At 36.9% G+C, this 22000-nt stretch overlaps 1 protein-coding gene across 6 annotated transcripts in view; it reads left to right on the top strand.

Moving 5' to 3' along the window:
- The window catches only part of LOC143892288 (uncharacterized), a 31479-nt gene extending 9479 nt beyond the window's left edge, over window positions 1–22000 (top strand). For 3 of the 6 annotated variants that reach the window (XM_077396791.1, XM_077396790.1, XM_077396792.1), the window contains exons 4-20: window positions 362–448; window positions 576–651; window positions 736–810; window positions 939–992; window positions 4166–4225; window positions 4670–4786; window positions 5076–5170; window positions 5282–5487; window positions 9597–9694; window positions 12447–12550; window positions 12634–12799; window positions 12941–13063; window positions 13867–13949; window positions 19212–19356; window positions 19498–19527; window positions 19959–20029; window positions 21024–22000. In XM_077396791.1, the coding sequence (XP_077252906.1) occupies window positions 362–448; window positions 576–651; window positions 736–810; window positions 939–992; window positions 4166–4225; window positions 4670–4786; window positions 5076–5170; window positions 5282–5487; window positions 9597–9694; window positions 12447–12550; window positions 12634–12799; window positions 12941–13063; window positions 13867–13949; window positions 19212–19356; window positions 19498–19527; window positions 19959–20029; window positions 21024–21846 (2413 nt within the window). In that variant the 3' untranslated portion in view covers window positions 21847–22000. The remainder of the gene's footprint in view (window positions 1–361; window positions 449–575; window positions 652–735; window positions 811–938; window positions 993–4165; window positions 4226–4669; window positions 4787–5075; window positions 5171–5281; window positions 5488–9596; window positions 9695–12446; window positions 12551–12633; window positions 12800–12940; window positions 13064–13866; window positions 13950–19211; window positions 19357–19497; window positions 19528–19958; window positions 20030–21023) is intronic. The other 3 variants (XM_077396795.1, XM_077396793.1, XM_077396794.1) reach the window with 3 other exon arrangements.

The following is a 22000-nucleotide window of genomic DNA, read 5'->3' as shown; positions in this document are numbered from 1 at the left end:
GATCAGAAAGCTTATCTCTCTGTTTATTAGTATTCTTTCTACGGAGTAATTTGGAGGAAATGTAAAAGTGGAAATAGCAAATGCTTTCGTGTCATGTTTGTTCAAGCTGTACGTGAAAGGAAAACATTGCGGGAAACTTAAATAAAGTCCTGTGCATCTTGGAGTCCACTTTAAATTTTATATGGCCCACAAAGATATAAGTATTAAATATTTACCATTAAAAAAGATATTAAATATTAAATGTGTTTAGAAGCTTAAGAAATATGAATTAGTTACATATATTTTCTTTTTTCTAAATTGTAATAGTCATTCTGAAAAGTTGGTCTGCAAAGTTAGCACTTATGCTTTAATATGTTGTCAGTCTTCGAGATGGAGCTCAGGTAGAGCAGTTGCTTCGATATATCGTGGAGGAACCTCCTGAGGATGCTGAAAGCAAACGTACCTTCAAGTACGTAACTATCAATCATGGTGTTAGAGTCTGCCATTTTGATTGCCACACCCTTCAACACTTAATATTTGATTTTTTTCTGTACTTAAGTTTTTGTTTTCATGAGTTATTTATGCTCTTCACTTAGGTTCCCCTTCATCGCCTGTGAGATCTTTACTTGTGAAATTGATGTAATCTTGAAGACCTTAGTAGAAAACGAGGAGGTACATGATCCTCTTCAGTAATGGAAATTGTTTTGTTGATGGCTAAATGCTTCCACTTACTAAGCTAGTTTACTCTTGCGGCAGTTAATGAACCTTCTTTTCTTCTTTCTGGAACCAAACCGTCCTCATGGCACCTTACTGGCTGGGTACTTCAGCAAGGTAAAATGTGATTTTTTATTATTTTCTCTCTGTGCATGAATGGTCTTGTGGTTGAGCTGGAGTTGTATGGATTATTTTTGTTTGACTGAAGATATCACTTGGTTAATGTAAATGTTGTGGTTTGCTAGGTTGTTGTATGCCTTATGCAGCGAAAGACAATCCCGCTTATGAATTATGTTCAAGTAAGTAGTTGGTTTCACTTTCTTTTATGGCGAACACATTTTATTTGCTAATGTTTTATTTTTTCTCCTAATTTTTCAACAACTGTGAAGCTTGGTCCACATTAGTGTAAAGTAATCGAACTACTATGAAATTGTTAGCTTCACTTTCTTTTATGGCGAACGCATTTTATTTACTATTTTTTATTTTTTCTCCTATTTTTTCGACAACTGTGAAGCTTGGTCCACGTTAGTGTAAAGCATTTGACACTTGTTCTGCTGTTGCATTGGCTTGTCTATAAGGGTCTTGTTTACCATCTTTTGGTCTGTTTATCTTTCTTTCTGTACCGGGTTTAGGGATTGCAATAAGAATTTTAGTTCCTTGTCATCTATTCCTATTCTCTATTAGCCATCATTTTTGGTTCCATTGTCTCAATAAACCATGTGCTATGATGCATCGAGGACTTCCGAGCTTGGTGTGTTTATTTTTCTAATATTTTGCATTTTTTTCCTCTCTAATTTTACATGTTCTCATGTTTGATTCTAATGATGTTAACTTTAAAGGAATTATTTGCTTTTCCTTTTTCAATATATCTTGTGGCTTCTTCTGGAAACAGTACTAATAAAATTACCAAAAACAATTGATGCATGCTGACGACTTGATATTAACTTGAGCAACTGAGAAGGTTAATGATTTTCTTCATCTCGTCTTGTAGTATGAGAAGAAAATACTTGGGAACTTGATCAAATCTGCAACCACGGGGAAACAATTTTCTTAGATGAGGCACTTTTGACAGATTGAGGGCATGATTGGGAAATATATGTTCTCTCCATCCAAGAGTGTGCATAGAATTTTGGGAGAAATTCAAATAATTCTCTCCTTTTCTCTTCTGCTATATATATATATAGTCCATTTTTGACTCCACAAATCGTAGGGTTGGGATGATCCTATGGAGCTGATTTTTTGGGCACACCCTATCTATGTGAGGACCCATCAAATGAATGGTTTGCACCACACAAACAATGTGGGGTCCACTGTATCTTAAGCCGTCGGTGTAGCTAAGTTAGCTACACGTATGTGTAGCTACACTTTTCTCACACACACACACATATATATATATATATATATATATATATATATATATATATATATATTATATGGAAGGATAACTTTATTAAATGAAACAAAAGAAAAAAATCGCGTAGTTATATCATCAGAAATCATCTTCCCATAATACAACTTCGTCCTTCTCCAGTTTTTGCTAACTTATGAGCAGTCTCATTTGCATTTCTAGGAATATGATAGTACCCCTGATGGGGGGCCATCCTAGGGCTTATCTTCTAATTTTTAAGTGTCTTTTGGGAATTTTTTGTCCCCTAAGTTATAGGAGGGGTGTCATGGTCTTCTCCTATCAAAATCACTTATGTTCTTTGAGTTATGATTGTTTTACATCGGGCTTCCATATGTATTACGAGAAATTTAAGTCAATAAGTCATTCGAGGGTATTTTAGTTCGAAGTATTAGTTTTTGTTTAGGGTTTTAGAACTTTCTAGTTTTCTTTATTTTATTACATATGTTGCCTCATGAGACTTTTCTTGAATGCTATGAAATGGAACGAAAAAAAGAAGATTTGAAGTCTCTCTCTCTCTCTCTCTCTCTCTCTCTTGTATGGATGTGATGCCTTTTGAAGTGTGATGCTTCGCATTGGGTCAGTTTTCTGTCTCTAAACTCATCATTTTCTCTTTCTTTATCTTCTCTTTTCTCCCATCACTTTTCTCACCCTTCTCGGTTGGGATTATGAACCGCTCTCCAATCCAGTTCTATCGTTCTCTATTTCTGGATCTTGATCTCCATCTTTACCTTGATCATTTATCTTGATCTTGATTCAATCAGAAATATCGACAAATTCTTGTGTGGTCGAAGGAAATAAAAAAAAAAGAAGTCCACTTCCACTGCTACAATTTCATCTCTTTCGAATTTGAATATTAGAATGGCTGATATAGTCATCATTCAATGGGTCAGGTCCACTTACTGTTTATTTTCTTGATTTTTCATTTTTCCAATGGATTTGATTGGAATCAATTTCTTTTCTTTCTCTTGGCTATCCAGGGTTCACATAATTTTGGTATCCAAGTTTTTCTCTATTTCTTAATCTTGATCTCTTTTCTCGATCTTGATCATTTTTTCTTGATCACGGTTCAATCGAAAATATCGACAAATTCTTGTGGGGTTGAAGGGAATAAAAAAAAAAAAGTTTGCTTCCACCGCCACAGTTTCATTTCTATCAAATTTGAGTATCTGATATAGTCATAATACAATGGGTCAGGTCCACTTACTTTTTATTTTCTTGATTTTTCATTTTTCCGATGGATTTGATTGGAATCAATTTCCTTTCTCTTTTTTTCTTGGCTGTGAAGGGTTCGCATAATTTTTGTATCCAAGCTCAGTGCTTTGGTCCTTTCCAGAGTTCATTCATTTTCAGCCCCCAAGTGTTTGACAAAAGTCGAGTTTGAGTTTCCCTTAATTAAATGCTTTAAGTAAGTTCATGTGGCGCCCTTTAGGTATTCAGTTAAATTCCCGATAGAGCCTAGGGTTCACATCCGTTTGGTATCAGAGCCTAGATTCGAATAGCTATTTGGGATAGCATGAATATGACGAGAAGATCTCCACTTATGGATCCGAGGATTAGAGACATACCAAGATTCTTTGGAGCTAATGAATGAGAATGGCTTGATTGGATAGAAGCACTAGAGACGCATTTATGACAGCATAACCTAGCGATGACCAAATGATTTACATTACTAGGACAACTTTGGTCGGGCATGCCTTGGAGTGGTGGTTGACATTGAAGAAGAAACGAAGCATAATGGGAAAACCAGTTGTTATTTGTTGGTGTGATATGAGGGATCTATTTTTTGGAAAAGTTTTCAGAAGGGATGCAAAATACTATATTATTGATCATAGTCATATCTAATTGTATTTTGACATGCATTTCTTATTTTTTTTTTTCTGTCATTATTTCCATGTTAGCCGCTCTTGTAAGTGGCCCATATTCAATTCTATGCTATAGATTGTTTGCTTGGTTTTCTTTTGGCCTTTCAATGCCTGCTATGATAGTCTAACATCTGCAATTCTGGATTCAGAGTTTACTTTTATATTGACTCGATTTATTTACCCTCTGGTTGATTTATGTCAGGCCCATCAGGAAATTTTCCGCCAGCTGGTCGATTTGATAGGTATCACATCTATCATGGAGGTCAGGGAGTTAACACGCTTTCATGTTTTTTTAATTTGGAATTGTATGTGTTCGTCATACTTTAATAACCTTATGTCATTGAGTAGGCTTGGTTGTTTAGGATGTTTAGGTTTTGGTTTTGTTCCACTAGGATGTCTTAGTTGGAACAAAATTGAATGTTACCTGCCATTAATTTCTTGGCAGTACAATATATTCTTGTTTTTCTTATGAACAATTGATGCACAGTTGTCCCATTTTCTCTCTGACCAATCAATGCTCTGTATCTCAAATGCTTATCTTCCTTTGAGAAACTTGGTTGTATTATCACACATTCCCCACAAGATGTTAATTCTTTCCGGATATATTGCGCTCTGCTATTTTCAGTGGGTTTTGATTTTCAATTTCATTATTTGTTGTTATATGATGGTTATTTCCTCTGTTGATGGTGGTTTTTCTGTTTCACAGGTTTTGGTTAGACTTGTAGGCACTGATGACCATATGTATCCAAATTTTATGGATGTGATGCAGTGGTTAGCTGATAGCAGTTTGCTAGAAATGATTGTTGATAAATTGAGCTCATCAGTAAGTGTCAAAACACGATACTTTATATGAATAGCACCAAGCTTTGTTTGTGCAAATAATTTATCATTTCTACTTGTTTGATATATATATATATATATATATATATATATATATATATATATATATATTTGAATGGTCGATACTAATTACACACACACACACACACACATATACACACCAATGAAATGTTTGGTCTTGATGTGCTCATGCTCATGCTTTTTACTGGCCCTTCCGTGCAACTTACCATGTAGCCTAATAACCCCATATGTATTTCAATTTGATGTGTCAGTGTCCTCCTGAAGTTCATGCTAATGCGGCAGAAACACTCTGTGCTATAACAAGAAACACTCCATCACCACTAACGATTAAAATCTCTAGCCCAAGGTTTGTATTTATTGAATATTCCATCAGATGGTTGCCATTCTCCAACTAATATTGATAGAAGAATCTTGTATTTCTAATAAGTGGTTGTTCATTCTTTATGTTCACATGCAGCTTTCTCGAGAGAATATTTGGACACGCTCTGGAAAATTCAGCATCAAAATCTACCCTCATTCACTCATTGTCTGTGTGTATATCTTTGCTGGATCCCAAACGATCAGCTTCCACTTCTCTTGTTTATTCTGTCAGAAGTCAACATTTATATGAACCCCCTGTCCCTGTTAATTCCGAGACTGTTACTGCGATGCTCCCAAAACTTTGTAAGTTCTTCACTGTAATTTGTGTTGATTTGGTCCCATGTCCTGCAAATTACTTTCTTCCCATGGATTATTATTGTATACAATACCTTGCCTTGTAATTTTCTGTGTTTTTTTCTGAATGGATTTAATACTGTAATTTTGAAATTCCACTCTACTTCTAATTTGCTGTTTCCACCATGCTAATTGATTTTAAGCATATAAATTTGATAACATATTCATTATACGTATTCATTTAGGTTGGCTGTCAATATATTGATTCATTTAGGTGCTTGTTGTTCGTCATGTAGTTTAATTAATGGTAGCTTTTAGTTCTCATACATTTGCTCTGTGTTCCTGTAACTTGTAAATTGAGTGACAATGGTGTTTTAAGTTGTTCCTTTTCTTTCAGTTGTATAATGTCTGTATGGAATGGGAGAAACGGGAACTTTTGTGCTCCTTGAAAGTGTTGGGAGTAAGTTGTCCTGCCCTTTGGTGGCTCTTTCTATGGACTTAAACGGATATGAGCTCAAAGCAATAATATTGTAGTATATTGCTTGAAGTCATGCTATTTTATTTCTTTCACCACTACAACTGGACAGCCTAATATGCTCTATTTAAAGGAAAGATGCAGTCCTTTCAAACTTTATTTGCAAATCATGTAGCATTTTCGTTGGTCTGCCTGTTCTTGTTTGGACAATATCCTAACCATCTCCGCAACTTGAAATATGCAGAACCTGGAGATGATACCCTGGTTTGTTGTGAATATGTCCAGTATTTCACTTAAATTTTTTGTTTGCCTTAGTGATAGTATGATGAATTGGAAAAAGTAATGTTTCTATATCTTGTAGGTTTGCATGAACCTTATAATTGCGTCTGTTCAGATTTTGTGCCGTTGGTTTTAGTTTTGAAACTTAGGCTAGTGCTTTTTTTTCTTGAATGGCAAAGAAATTTTATTCGAGAAAGGACAACGGGAGATCTCGCGACCGAGATGGTCAGTACGATGTGAATAAATGAGAAAAGGAAGATACAAAAAAGAGCATAAACAGAGTAGAGAATCATCAGCGAGGAAGAAAATCAAACATCTCTAAAGACCCCCTGGTCACCCCTTCCCTCGCTAGCATGTTGGCTTCACTATTCGCCCATCTCCTAACATGATTAAAAGATATGGAAGAGACGGCTACTCTATCTTTGATCTTGTCAAAGAATTGTGCAAACCTCCAAGGGACAGCATGGGATCCCTATAGCCACCTTATGACACTAAGGGAGTCGCTTTCAACTATTGCTCGGTCCAGAAAGCTACTCTCTAGCATTCTGATGCGTAAAGAACTGCCCTAATTTCCGCTTCAATAATCATTTGAGACCAGAGAACTTTTCTGCAGTTTTCGGATACCTATTGGGCATTATCTCCCTCATGAAAGACACTCGACTACAGGATATTGTATCTTTTTTGTTGGACTATTGTGATTTTCATAAGCAAGAAGCAGCATGTGCTTCTAGTGCAACGGGGGGATATTGTGGCTCATACCACATTTTAGTTGATGTGACTGAAGAGTGAAGACTCTAAAGGTTGATGATACAATGACAATGTTTTTTAATAGCCAGGTAGCTTCTTTTGTGATAGTCAGGTAGCTTCTTAGATAGCTAGTAATCCAATGTTTTATGAGAGAACCAGGGTTTTAAATTTCGACTGAAACTAACATGGAATGACCGAAATGTTTTTGTTTCCATTCCCATCGAAATGCATACTGAAACCAAAATGGTAAGTATATTAGTGATTTACTATACGAATTGCATGTGAAACGTGCTGTATGCATTATGTATACATATTCAGATGAATTACATGTGAAATATGGTATATTCTGAATTATCAGACATGTGCGACGGCACATGATGTCACTGGGTGTTCGATGTTGTGGAGCCATTACAGATGACTATCTTTTTTATGTGATGGTAGTGTGTATTTGTGCTTATTCTAGGATTTCATAAAGTTTGATACTATAATTCTATCATCTGTATATGTTTTCATACGTTTCTATGATTTTACGGGGTATCTACTGAAGTTTCCAATCTAAACCAAAACGTTTTCGTTTCCGTGGTGACCGGAATCGAAACAGAAATCATGATTTTAAACCTTGAAGAGAACCAAACACATATTTTGTGAAAATGTCACTAGAAAGCTAATATTTACTTGTCCGAGATCTAAAAATCAGGCAGCGAACATGTTTAGAAAGGCTCTTGGTCGAAGTCAGTTTTGTTTGATTTGTTCTAGTTCTACTATGACCATGGATGATATCTTTGCTCCATCTTGAATGGGATTATTGAGATTAGAATATGTGTTACTGGTTTATTTTATGTTCTAGTGATGAATTTTATGGGTTTATGATAGGGTACATCATCGTTAATGGCATTATTGTAATTTTTGTCTTCAAATCTTATATATGAAGCTGTGGATTCTGAGGGGTTTGAGTAGGAAAACCCTACGGCATCTTTCCTTCTCCTTCTATTCCACATCTTGGGTGATCCTATCCAAGACTCTTCTTTCATTTACTTTGACTTGTATAAACTATAAAATTTGCCACCACATTCTTACAACTAGAATCATCTAACTGCTTGTATATTTGTCACAAATGGCCAAGTATTCAACAGATAATTCCTTGGTTGTATTTTGCTTTGAAATCCTTTCAACAATGATCGAACAAGGAGATGCTCGATTTCTTAGAACTGAGCTGCCATATAATAGTGGCGTCCTCTCTTGTCCACCTAGTCACATTTTTTGAGTCATCATACATATAACTAGTAGCGCTATATCAAAAAGTGTAATTTCTTGCAATAAGGCAAGTGCCTCAAATGTAATTTTTGCCTACGTTAATAATTTAATATGTTTTGTTTACTCCTTCGGTTGGTTATGATCTAGTTATATGGTATGATATGAGGTCATTGATCTACTTACATTTGTTATCTTAATAATACCGTGGCTTGAGTAGTGTTTTCAAAGGCATCATTGGAACGTGCCTCAAAAAGGTAGTTGATACTGTCTTGCCTGGGCCCTAAGGGGCAAAGCCATATAGGCATGTGCCTCGACACAAGTAGCGTACACATGCACTTGGGTGTAGTGGCATCCCAAATGAGCATTGCTACGTAGGTCACTTCTGTTATTTTGCCAATGGGGTGGCAATGTAGAATGGAGGTTAAATGAGCCTCTCAAAACAATGTTAAAGCCCCTTTCATGGGCTACAGTGCATAAAATCCATTAATGGGGGAAAACATTCATTTAACTTGGTGCGCAGATGCTATGTTAACTTAAGCTTTTATAACATTATTGGTATCATGCCTCACTTATTAGATAGGGATGATTTTACTTTACTTTCTTTAGCATTATGCATCCAATTGATAGAAGGTTTTGATCCATGCTAGAATTCACATGACTCGATTTTAATAGTTATTATGTGATGTGTACTTATTTAGTTTGGATTTCTTTCCTTTAATGATTCGTATACAAATCTATGGAGGAGTAAGGAAGATTAATTTGAGATTGTTCAGGGCTGTTGTGTACAAAGAACTTCAAAACATTTGAATATACTCCTTTGGGTTGACATGGGTTTTTGAGCTAGAAGAATCCATAAACAATGTAAAATAATTATTAAAGGTTGTACCAAATATTTCAGTTCGCCTTGTGCTTGTGGAGTTCTAGGGGCCCTTAGTTTCAAGTGCGTCTTGTGCCTTTATGTATGATAGCCTAGAGAGTTGAGACTTTCTTATTTGCTGTGTTGGAAGTTGGAACCCATGGACACCTACTTTTATCATTCAATAGTGTTAGTGTTGTTAATTTTCAAAAAAAATAAAATAAATAATGTTAGTGTTGTTTACAAGTTCATAGGGAAGTAATGAGGTTAATGAAACAATACTAAAATTACATAGTGAATTGGTGGTCCACTTAGTTTTTCTCGACGTACTTACGATACCTCATCTTTGTTTTCTTATTGACTTATTGTTTTGGTGCATTTTGTTTTCTTATAATCTTACTTTCTTGCACTATAAGTTTGTAGCTGATTTGAAACTTATCAACGTACTTGCTTGCTGAAATAATCATGCTGAACTAATTGTCATACCTTTGGCAATGTTTTGTCCAGGTGACTTGCTTATGATTTTGAATGTGTCCTCTGATGAGAATGTTTTGCCAACTACTTATGGGGAACTACGTCCTCCTCTTGGGAAGCATCGCCTTAAGGTACATTTATGTATGGTATGACAATTAGGAATATAAAGGGTGATGATTTTTCCGCCCCCCTCTCCCCGCGTAGGATTATGCGCCCCCCTTTTAATGCGATTTGACACCAAAATGCGTTAGAAGTCTGCCTTGGGGGGGGGGGGGGGGGGGGGGGTCATCTCCCTAGAGTAAACTTAATTAGTGATCTCAACGTATTTGGCAAAATAACTCTTGCAAAAACAAATCCGGTATTAGGATTGTGTTGCTTGGATATCGATTACTGAATCGGCTATGGGAATTATACAACCCTCAAGATCTTAGGGTACATGTACAACAAACATCCAATATGCTTTTGCGGTGTAAGGCAAAAGATCCTTAAACGTAGGATATAGTAATACATTTCTAGACCAAGTTATTAAAATTTCTGTCATGCTAATTTCAAAGTTTAATATTTCAAGTTATAATAGAAAATGAAGAGCATTTTTTTTCTCTAAAAATAGAAAATGGCAAAGAACTAATAACAGTGCCTATCAAAAGTCAAAACGAAGCACCTGCATTCTATGACTCAAATAAACAGAAAAATAAATGAATATTTAATTTAAACTACAACAAATTTTATTTAATTTTTTTTTTTAACAAAGGGCATCATTTGCCAAAGTCACAAATAAGGTTACATTCTGAATGTTAAGATTGACTTAGTTATCAGGTCTTTGTTTTTATTCATTAGTGGAACATACTTTTTTTAAGGTAGAAAATAATAATCAAAAGAATTGTGTGACTAAACGAAAGCATAATTTTCCTTGATATTTTCTGAAAAGACAGAAATGTCACATCCTATGCGAGATTTAAATAGATTTGGCATAAATCGAGGATTATGTGAATTTCAGAAAAAATTGTAAAATAAGATTTGGATTGGGAGGATTCAAGGCAATCTCTTACCCTTACCGAGTATCTTTATCCAATACTTGGATACTGTAAGCCTTTTTAAGGATTCGAGTATAGTACAAAATCAGAAATTTTGTACAACCTCTAAATTAGACATGATATTAGTAACTATAGACACTGTTCCACATTTGCTAAATGTCTTAAAACTTTTGACTTGAGTTGGATTTTTATTTCTTGTTCTCAAGTTGACTAGGTTGATTCTCTCTCTCTCTCTCTCAAAAAAAAAAAAAAAAAACAACAACGGAAAATAAGATTTTGATTAGGAGTACTGAGTATATTTATCCAGAGAAATTATATGGTGCAAGGCCTTACAACAATAAGGCCCTTGTATGGTGGAAGTACCAACCTTGATATTTGATCCAACAGCAGCTTCTCAAAAAGTGAGCTGCTGTTGGATCAAATATCAAGGGTGGTACCCCTACCGTATTGTTGTAAGGCCTTACACCATATAAAAACTCATTTATCCAATACTTGGATACTCTAAAGACTTTGAAGGATTCGAGTACTGTACAAAATCAGAAATTATATGCAGCCTTGAAATTAAACATGTTATTAGCTACTAAAGGTGCCATTAAACATGATATTAGGAACTATAGGTGCCTAAAAAGGTTTAAAATTTTTGACTCAAGTTGAAATTTATTTCTTCTTCTCATGTTGACTAGGCTCTCTCTCACCCCTTTTGAAAGTATTGTTGGACAGAACTATCACAATGATTCTAAGAGTGCTTTGAAGGTTATTCTTTAGGAGGAAATGAATGAGGCTGCTGGTTCTCCTTTTGTTACTCTATTTGAGTTGTTTTGGGTTGATGTTTAATATACTTTATGTTGGAAACACATGAAGAGTTTAAGGAACTATCCATCGACATTTTCTAATGGGAAATGTTATCAACACTACCATATTTTGATGATCGCACTCCTCACTTTATTAAAAAGTAAGGTATGACCCGCACCCTAGGATGATCCAAACTGTCCATTAGATGGGCCACAGCCTAAATAGGTTGTGCCCCAAAAATCATTTCCATAGGTTGATCCTAACCCTCGGATTTATAGAGGGACTGAATCATAGAGGGTTGATCCTAACCCTCTATAGATCGGAGGGTTAGGATCAGCCTATGGAAATGATTTTTGGGGCACAACCTATATAGGCTGTGGCCCATCTAATGGATGGTTTGGATCATCCTATGGTGCGGGCTATACTGTACTTTTTAATAAAGTGAGGAGTGTGATCATCAAAATATGGTAGTGCTGATAACATTTCCGTTTCTAATTTCCTTTTAAAATTTGAAAATACGTAGTTGGGAGTGCCAGAATTTGAAGTCGATAGGGGGAGTGGTTGATTGAAGGGGTGGTGGTTTGTGGGTGCTTACTAGTTTGTGGTTCATAACATTAAAATTCTACACAACATGTGGAGTTTCTGTTTGATTAGTGTGAGAAAGGATTTTCTTTAATGAGATTATTGGGCACGATGGATTGGAGAATGGAGGGGGTGGTGGTTGACTTTATTGGCGGCGAGCATGTTGAGTTAAAAAGAAGTATAATATGATTCTGAGAAGATTATAAAAATTGGGGGAAGTCAATCAGAAGCATAAGTCAAGAGTTAGGTGATTGAAGGAGGGCAATGCGAACACAAAGTTCCTCCATAGGATGTCCAATACGAGACAAAACTTTGTTATACTTGTTTTGAAGGAATGTATCTACATAAAGATAATCCCCATCTTATGGAGATGTGATACACCCCTTTTTTGTAATTCCTTTCTTTTATAAACTCTGTGTTTTTGTTAGAGAAAAACATTCTAATTTCCTTATTGAAATTGTTTTTTTTTCTCCAGATTGTGGAGTTTATTGCAGTGTTGCTAAGGACTGGTTATGAAGCTGCTGAAAGGGTATTGGTTAGCTCGGGCGCTATCCAGAGAATCCTTGATCTCTTTTTTGAGTAAGCTGTTTGTTCTCCTTGGATTTTGGTCAAAACCATCGCAGTTCCCTATTATTTCATTTTTGTTGTTATAATTGTTGCAGGTACCCATTCAATAATTCGTTGCATAACCATGTAGAGAGTATCATAGCATCATGCTTGGACAGCAAGAATACTACTTTTCTAGACCATCTCTTCCAAGATTGTAACTTAATTGGAAAGATTCTCCAAGCTGACAGACATCCCACTCTTTCTAGTGATTCAAGTCTGGTAATATATTCTTACTAATTAAATTTTCTTATGCAAACCCTTAGAAAATACCATGTCACTGTTTTTAAATAATATTTTGTTTTTCTGCACCTGTTATGTCATGATCCTTGAGATGATGTTGTGTTTTGTTCGGCACAACAGCCAACATTACCTGCTGCTGGAAGACAATTGCCTCGAACAGGCAATATTGGACACATTACACGAATTGCTAACAAGCTTGTTCAGTTGGGGAATGGCAACGACTACATTCATGCATATCTTCAGGTTGGCAACATGCTAAGTTTTTTATTTTTTAATGGTTGGCAACATGCTAGTTATATGAGTTATGCCTTGTTTCCTTTCAAAAAAATAAAATAAATGAGTTATGTCTTGTTGAACTAGACCCTCCATTGGACTTTGTTCCTTTATTCATCTAACTCGGGTTCCTGTCTCTCCAAAAAGAAAATACACAATTGTAAAAATTAATCTGCAAACTTCCTGAACCAGAAATTTTGGTTATGAAAATTTGTTTTATGATCTTATAAAATAATTATAATTATACGCCACTATCACTGTAGTCATTATCCATTTCAAAAAAATCACTGTAGTCATTATTCTTTTTATAGTATTTAAGGGTTATCTGTGGGTAGAAGGTGCTTGTCAATACCTGGAGGTGAAGATTCTTTGGCAACTTGGTTCCTCGATCAATCAAGACTACACATTATTAGATGCACTGCCTTGGTTTCTATTGTATTGAGCATATTCTGCCTGTTGACCAAGTTTGACTAATCAGTAATTACTCACTGGGGGCTGAAAACTGTTTCAACCAAGTCCCATACTTATCGTTAGGGGACACCTCGCCCCCCCTTTGTTCCAATTCTATTTATCCTAAATTTGGTTCTGAAATCAAATATTTGCATTTGGGTAGCTTTCAGCCAAAGCATTTTGTTCGTTTGGAGATATGGTATCCACATTGCATGGAACAATTTTATGAAACTACTCGTTAAATTGATCTTTTTCTTACCTTCTATCGCATTAAGAAAAATATATTTTGGTTGACGTTGTTTTATTTTTTTGTGCATACTTAGGAAAATGCTGAATGGGTTGATTGGCAAACTAACGTTCTACATGAACGTAATGTTGTGGAGAATGTCTACCGATGGGCTTGTGGGTATGTATGCTTTTATTCTTAATATGCAATTAAGTATACTACACAAAAATTGATGATTGACATCCTTGCATCATCTAAACGTTATAACAAGATCAGAAAAATCGAAAATAGTGAGGTTTTGATTGTTTTCCAAGTTAAATCAACCCTTACAAGTTGTTTCGGGGTGTTGTTTTGTTTCAAGAAAGTTTTTAAGGCAAGCCTCCCCCAACTTTTCAAATTTCAGTGCCGATGTTCCATTTTTGAGCTTTTTTAGTTTGTGTTGAATTTATTGCATAGTTATCAAATCTAATTATAGTCTTGACCAGTGGTGTGATCCAACCATCTTAGCCATTAGATTTAGTCCTTTTCTCTATGGGCCTAGTGTTATTTTTTATGTAGGATTTACTTTGATTTACAGGTTTTTATTCGTCCTAAATATGGGGGATGTCTACAACTCTAATCAGTCTATGACCCACCATATCTCGTTTTCCCATGGCCTTCTACTGTTATTAAAATTCTAATTTGTAACCTTTTTACCATAACCCTCTTAGCCTTATTAAAATAATAATTTGTAACCTTTTAACTCATAGTTCACTTGCCTTATCTCTAATTGGCTAAAATTCTTAACCCCTAAGTGAACTTAAACTTATCATATTGGCCAGCTAGAGCCCATCAATTAAACCACTACCTCTCTTATAATTACCCATCAACTCCTACCTAAAACCCAAATGCTTCGCTTGTCACCTTTTTATGCCTTTTCGGCCCCCGCTTTAGCCTATTAGCCAGGCCTCTCGATATGCCCGAGATTAAAGGAATGTGGGGAATAGACGAGGAATCCAGAAAATAGCTAAGGAAAAGCTTGACAAGAATTCTCGACTTGAGATGTTAGAAGCACGGTTTTAAATTTTGGTCTGAAATTTCGGGTTTCGGTGGATACCGAAATCGAAATCAGGTATACCCGAAACGTTACAAAATTTCGGCTGAAATTTCGTTCTTCTTCTAAATTTCGTCCAAAATTTAAGGAATTTCACCCAAAAATCTCAATTCTATTTATCATTTAATATTATCCTGAAATTTCAGCCGAAATTTTGTAGGAGATAAAATATTATTTTATTTGATTTCGTTGGATTTCGACCGAAATTGCAATTTCGGCCAAAATTGCAATTTCGGCCAAAATTTCGGTTTCGGTGAGAACCGAAACGCATTCCGAAACCGAAATTTGAAACCATGGTTAGAAGGTGCATAATCAATAGGTGCAGGAGCAACTAAATTGATTTAGCGGGAGCTGCTGTTGGTATTGGAAACGTCCTTAGTTTCCCGCAATGGATTGTTCATGGAACTGCTATAGACATAATTGTCAACCCATGACTTGACTTGTGACCTGATTTCTTAATTTTATGACTTGTGACTCGACTCGACTCGACTCGACTTGTGACTCGTAAGAGTTTTTGACAAGAGCATAAATTTGGTTGAAAAATATATAATTGTCTATCAAAAGATGAAGCATGTAAAAAATATAACCTAAATAAGGCACTAAGCCAAAAATATAAATAACTATATGCTTGTAACTTCCATGCACAAAAATAATTAAGTTCTAAGTTCCAATATCCAAGTTTTCAACCAACAAAACAAGAAAGCCTAAGCTCATCGACTCGGCTTGACTCGTAGGAGTCATTTTTTCGAGTCGACTCCCAGTGACTCGAACAGTCACTAGACGACTCTTCAATAGAGGCGAGCCACCCATGCGGCTTGCCTTGAAAGCCCAGCGACTCGACTCGACTTGGGAGTTGACTCGTACGAGTCGTAGGAGATTGACAACTATGACTATAGAGATTATTTGAACCATATTTCCTCGTGCAGTGGGAAGACCGTGACTGGCTTTTCTAGTGCTTTAGTTATCCTTAAAATAGGGGATAACAGCCGCTTATGTGGCCACTCCTGAGGAGGGCCACACACACACAAGATGCTCATGTTTCGATCGAAAAGATTCGTTCATTAGGTTGCAACACATTCATTTGTTGATGGGCGAGAGGCAAAGTAGGAGCCCGGAGCATGTGGCAGTGAGGAAATAATGGAACAAGCAATAGAAAATGGCGCGGGCATCTCCACTAAGACTGAATGAATGTGGGCAAAAGGGAAACTTTCTTGATTCGTTTATTTGTTATGTACATAATGAGGTCTTCCATGTCAGTAATTGGTTCAATTCTTCCATTACTCCTTTCAGTGATGGCTCGCTATTCACCGAACTCGATGAATAGGGAGCCAAGTGGTCGATCATTCACTGCACCTCGAATTCAAAGCCAAAACATTAGGCGATCGACAACAAAGAGCCTTTTTTTCTTTCCCACCTGCTGAAAACTTGAATGGAATCAAGGTTTCTTGGTAGTTCCTTCTCGAAACCCTATACCTTCCATCGACATGGCCAACCATCCCTCGCTTTAAGTGAACCGATTGAAACAGATGAAAGAAGAAAGTTCGGGTAGCCGAGTGAGGTATATAATCACCCTCTCTTTCCGAATCAATCTAATGACCCCTAACATGTTTCATAATATCTAGCTTGTTCTGCCCGGTCGTCTGAGTATGCTGCAAGATCAAACGGCTAAAAGCCAGCTAAAAGCACCATTCAGCTTTGAGACAGACGAAAGATAATTAGGCCATAAAGGACAAATATCAATGATAAAAAGCATTAACAAGAAAGGAGACTAGACCACTTAACAATTTAGGGACAACCGAAACACCCCCCTAAAAGTCTGAATCCTCGCAGATAGAAGATACACATGACATTATGACAACACACACTATAAAGGATAGAAAACAAGAAAGTGCAATATTAGAATGTGCACAATATTTCTCGTCGCCTAAGAGGGCTTGCAAGGCATGGGTTTTGGACCTTGGACCTTGGACTGTGGAGCTGCACAAGCTAACCATTTTACCATGGCCCTCTTACCCTTATTAAAATAATAAGTTGTAACCTTTTTACCCATGGTCCATTTACCATATTTCGAATTGGCTAAAATTCTTAACTCCTAAGTGAACTTAAACTCATATCATACTGGCCAGCTATAGGGCCTATCAATCAAACCACTACTTCTCTTATAATTACCCATCAACTCCTACCTAAAGGCCAAATGTGAAGAAGTTTTATGAAATAAAAAAGTGAAGCAGTCAAGGTACGCCCCCCTCCTTTCTCTCTCATCTTCTCCTTTTTTTTTCTTTTCTCCCCACTTTCCATAGCCCGCTCCCTTTTCGTCTCCCTTCTCACATCCTTTTCACCTCTCCTCGCTTTCTCTCACCCGTGTTCATAAGTTGCCCCTTCTACCCCTAATTTTCTCCTTTATTGATCTTCATTTCTTTCTTGTTCTTGATTCCTTTTTCCGTCTTGATTATCTATTTTCTCTCTCTTTCTCTCTATCATAACTGTTAATAGCCATTCTTTCCCTCTCTTTGGCTTGCTCTTGCATATTGTCGATAGCGGATGATCAAGGCATGAAGCCTAGCGCGCCCTCTCAGGTAGTTATTCTAGTTTCCCGTTGCTCTCAACCTATTTTCTCCTCAATCTCAGCCTTTGAACCTTCCCCTTTTTTATTTCTGCATAGCCAATCCTTCCCCATCAGTTTTAAGACCCGATCTAACCCAATCAGCTCTACACTTGTCACCAACAAACCTTACTCTGATCCATTCATCACCTCCTTATTTCCTTACCCTATTAGCATTTTTGGGCCCTAGTTAGGTATCTTCTTTACGGATCTTATTTTCTGGGAGAAATTTGAATGAGATTTGATTTTTATTCTTTAGATAGCTATTTTTCTGCCATTTCAAAAAAAAAAAAAAAGATAGCTATTTTTCTCTTTTGAAATTATTGTATCGAACTTGATTTAGATGAATTTAGTTTCTTTGATGGTTGAACTCTTATGCTTAGCATTTCTTCTAATATCTTTGTTGTATTTGACTGTTTATTCTGATTTGGTAAGGCATGCTGCTGTTTTGTTGAGTTAAAACCCATATATCGCTTCTTAATTACCAAAAAGTCATCCTCGAACCATTAGCTTTGCCCCCATTTGGTATCCGAGCCTAGAGCGTAGATTCCTTGTCAATTTCTTAACCATACACCTTCTACACGATTAAGAACCCTAATCCAAACGTTAAATGCATTTTTTAAAGTAAATAACGAACACCATTGTTTTGGATTTTAGGATGTTTAAACTTTAAAGTAGAACAACCAAAAAATGCACATTATGAATGATTCCCGAACACATCCTTATGTACTTGAATGAAAGTGTGTCAAGCTGGTTTTGAGTTAGGCTTTCATTTTGTCGATAGAGATTGAGTTCTTAATCCCGGAGAAAGTAAGTACAGTGATATACTCAATTATATGCTTTAATGAATCCTGTGCAATACCTTTTAAAAAAAAGAAAAGAATCCTGTGCAATAGTCAGCTACTGAAGATTATCGGATGGCTGCCTCACTTATGGGTTTCGTAAATTGTGCTTTGACTGTAGTTCTTTATGCAGCCCAAGCCTGCCCGGTCTCTCAGAATGGGTTGTTCAGGGGAGATGGTGGTATGCTGTCTTTACTGGTTCATTTGGCACTAAAGATGCTAACGAGACAGTGGATAGGGTTTTGTTATGGGTACCTTGATTTTCATTGCTTCCTTTCCCAGCCCTCTTGTCATAAAGTAGATTTTCTGAATGTTTTCAAATGGCTAGTGTGGGGGTCAGTCTCACTGGATACTAGAGGGTTCTTGAGGGTGATTCATACTATATGTGCCCTGTCTATTCATCATGTTCGTAAGGTTTTACGTCCAAGTTACGGTTATATTTTCAAGTTCTATGTATATGGAGTGTCATTCCTTGTCAAGATTTATTTATTTATTTGGTCTTAAACACTTGTCAAAGAGATGGACATACTCTGTAGAAATGCATACTTTGAAGAAATTATGCCATTTTAAGCTTTTCAGTGCTGTTGCAAATAAGCAAGATTAAACATGAATTTATGTTCTCGCCTCTACTATTTACGACATGTTTTGTCGAAATGTGTACTTCCAAGATTTTTTGCCATTTTAAGCTTCTTCAGTGCCGTTGTAAATAGTTAAAATTAAAAAGGAATTCATGTTCTCCCTTCTTACTATTTATTCCCCTACAATCCCATAAACATCAAAGTCTTATGTCATATGATTGGGTTGGACACCAAAATCAGACTTAACATCTTTTTTTGTACCACCTTGCATATTTTTTCGACTACTTTAGTTCAATTAATAATTTGTCATTCACACGCTCTTTGCAGCCGTCCAACTGCATTGCAGGAAAGAACGAGGGATAGTGATGATGATGAACTCCAGGACAGAGATTATGATGTAGCTGCCCTAGCAAATAATCTAAGCCAGGCTTTTAGATATAGCATTTATGAAAATGAAGATGCCGATGAGGTATTATGTACCATATTCACTCTTAAGCATCCTGCGGGGAAAAAAATTCACCCAAAGCAACGAGATGATTTTGCTGATAAATCCGCTTGTTATACTAATTATTGCTTTGTTTTCATCAATTGGTTTCATTGTACTGTATTACAGGTTCATGGATCGCTCGAGCGTGATGTTGAGGTAATACTTCCAATTGTTGTAGTCCCAATAAAGAACTTTTTACATGTCTACTTAACATTTGATGAGCACATGTCTAGTTAACATATAGGTATGCATCTATTTTACACACGTCTTTTTCTGTTTGATTACTGTTTAGTTCAGGAGATAAAATAGGGTTTGAAATTAATTACAGTTAGGTAGATGGAGAAAAAAAGACAGCTCTTGAATATATATGCCTTACTTAGTTGGATATGTGGGACATCAAGTAGGAGATTAAAGGAACCGTGAAATTTTTGGTTTTATATCAAAGGATTAACCATACAAATATGTTAAATATACTAATCAAGAGGAAATGAGATTTGTAGCAGGTTTACTGAACTCCCCACCCTTTTGTATAAAATAGTTTATATTTTGAAAATATGATTTGTTTTGACCAACCTAAAAAACTGCAGGATGTATACTTTGATGATGACTCTGCTGAAGTTGTAATATCGTCGCTGCGGCTCGGTGATGACCAAGAGAGGTAATTTCCAAGTCATTTTTTTTTTTTGAAAGATGACAGAATTGTATTATAAATCATACGGAGCTTACGTAAGATACGGACCAGGAGTCCCCCTTTGCATTACAACGTATGGGGGCCCAGGATTTTACTTCCAGGCCATAAAATAAAAAAGACAAAAATAAAAAAGGTGTTCCTCGTATCATTCCCCTATACACCCAACCTTCGAACCAGAACTTCCTAAAGCTGCCGCCATCCTAAAAGGCCGACCGACATCATTTTTCAAAAATCTTTATAAACCTTTCATTACCCCTGATAGAAATTTATCATAAAAACTTTGCGATCTTCCATTGAAGATCTTGAAAATAGACCCCCCTTCAAGAGTCAAGACGTTCATTTTCCCAGTTCCCTCAAGAAACGCTCAATCTCAAACGCGAAAACCTCCTCATCCGACACGAGATCCTCAGCATTCGGGTTTCCCGCTTCTGAATCCCCACAGCCTTATCTACTTCCCATCGGAGACACTTCAGATTCTTCTCGTCTGCCAGTGATTTGTTGAAGAAGGGATGTTTATGCATTGGCGTATGGGTATCTTTACCGTTATAGGTCCCAGTTACGCTGAAGCAAGCTTCCGCTCTCCGGTTTGCTTCCTCCTTGAAGAGCTTCCATTGCCTCTTAAGGAAATCCTTAATAATCTCCCTAGGAGTTGGTGCGAACCTGGAAGCCATGACCTTCATTTTACAGAGAGCCTCTTCCATCTCCACCAGGTCCATGGACCGCTTCCTTTTTTGCCCAGTAGCCGGAATGGACGAGGAAGAGGAAGGGATTGAGGAAATATCATTTTGATGCTCCATTTTTTGTTCTTTTTCAAGGAGAAAGTGAAGGGTCAAGAGTGTACCTACTTCCAAATCTCCTGAATCCCAAACTCTCCTCCTATCTTTTTATATCCGAAAACTTGCAAGACTAAACTGTTCTGTTTATTACTGATGGTCCGTACTTTCTTGCGGGTGTGTTACAGCAGTTTATTTACGAACTCCAACTGGTTTGCTTTCCAAGAAGACAGAGTTACAAATGAGTCTCTGAGCACCTCCATTTCTGAGGAGATGGATGAGATTAATCTCAATGGCACCTTAACGGCAGCTAATGGTGGGAGCAGCAGTAGCGATGATGAAGTGGTGGTTGGGGAGGATGAGGACTTAGTTGGAAGCACAACTTCTGTTAATGGGGTTTCAGGTTCTGGCACACATTTTGTGAATGGAGTTGTTGAGAATGGCCCCATTAACGGGGGAGCTTCTAATTCCACCGAGTCTCTGAAGTTGGAGAAAGCAAGCTTTTCGGATGATCTTGGTTTTTTCCAGTGCGACGCCACAGACAGTGATGATTTATTTGGTGATCGTCCACTACCCGATTGGGTAGGATGGCGTGAATCGCCAGGTACTGAAGTTGGTGAGTCTGAAGGGAACCCATTCAAGGAAGGGGTGGAAGTTTCTACAGTCACAGAGGCCGCAGAGTCCATCACTAACTCTATCTCAAATGGTGAATCCGAACTCCCAAACGGGCTTGCTAGCATGTCAGATTCTAACAGTGGTCACCAAACTAGCATGCCTTCGTTGTTTGAGGAGGACGTGGAATTTGTTGGCGTCGAGTTAGAGGGATCGGAGAGGGCAATGGAGCAAGCACTGAAAGAGGGGATCGTGGGGGAGGCGGGACCACTGAAAAAGAACCTTGTTCCGAAGATGCCCGAAAAGGATAAATCTGGCGGAGATGACATTGCAATATTGGAATTCAACGACACAAATTACTGGCGTGTTGATAAGGAGGTGGGTATTGTTCAAGAGTGAGTGTTAAAATATAGTTTCCTGTTTGTTTATCCTGCCTGGAAAAAGAAAAAATTTCGTCGTCCTCGTGAACAGCACTAATCGTAGCAGGTGTATATGTACAGTATATTTTTCCCACCAGGGATTGGATGATAATGCCATGGTATCATGCTTCTTA

This window comes from Tasmannia lanceolata, unplaced genomic scaffold (genome assembly GCF_043159265.1).
Source record: "Tasmannia lanceolata isolate RefF3 unplaced genomic scaffold, GAP_Taslan_0.1 ptg000015l, whole genome shotgun sequence".
Lineage (NCBI taxonomy): Eukaryota > Viridiplantae > Streptophyta > Magnoliopsida > Canellales > Winteraceae > Tasmannia > Tasmannia lanceolata.
Note: the sequence above shows the minus strand (reverse complement) of the source record. Positions and strands in the feature narration are given on the sequence as shown.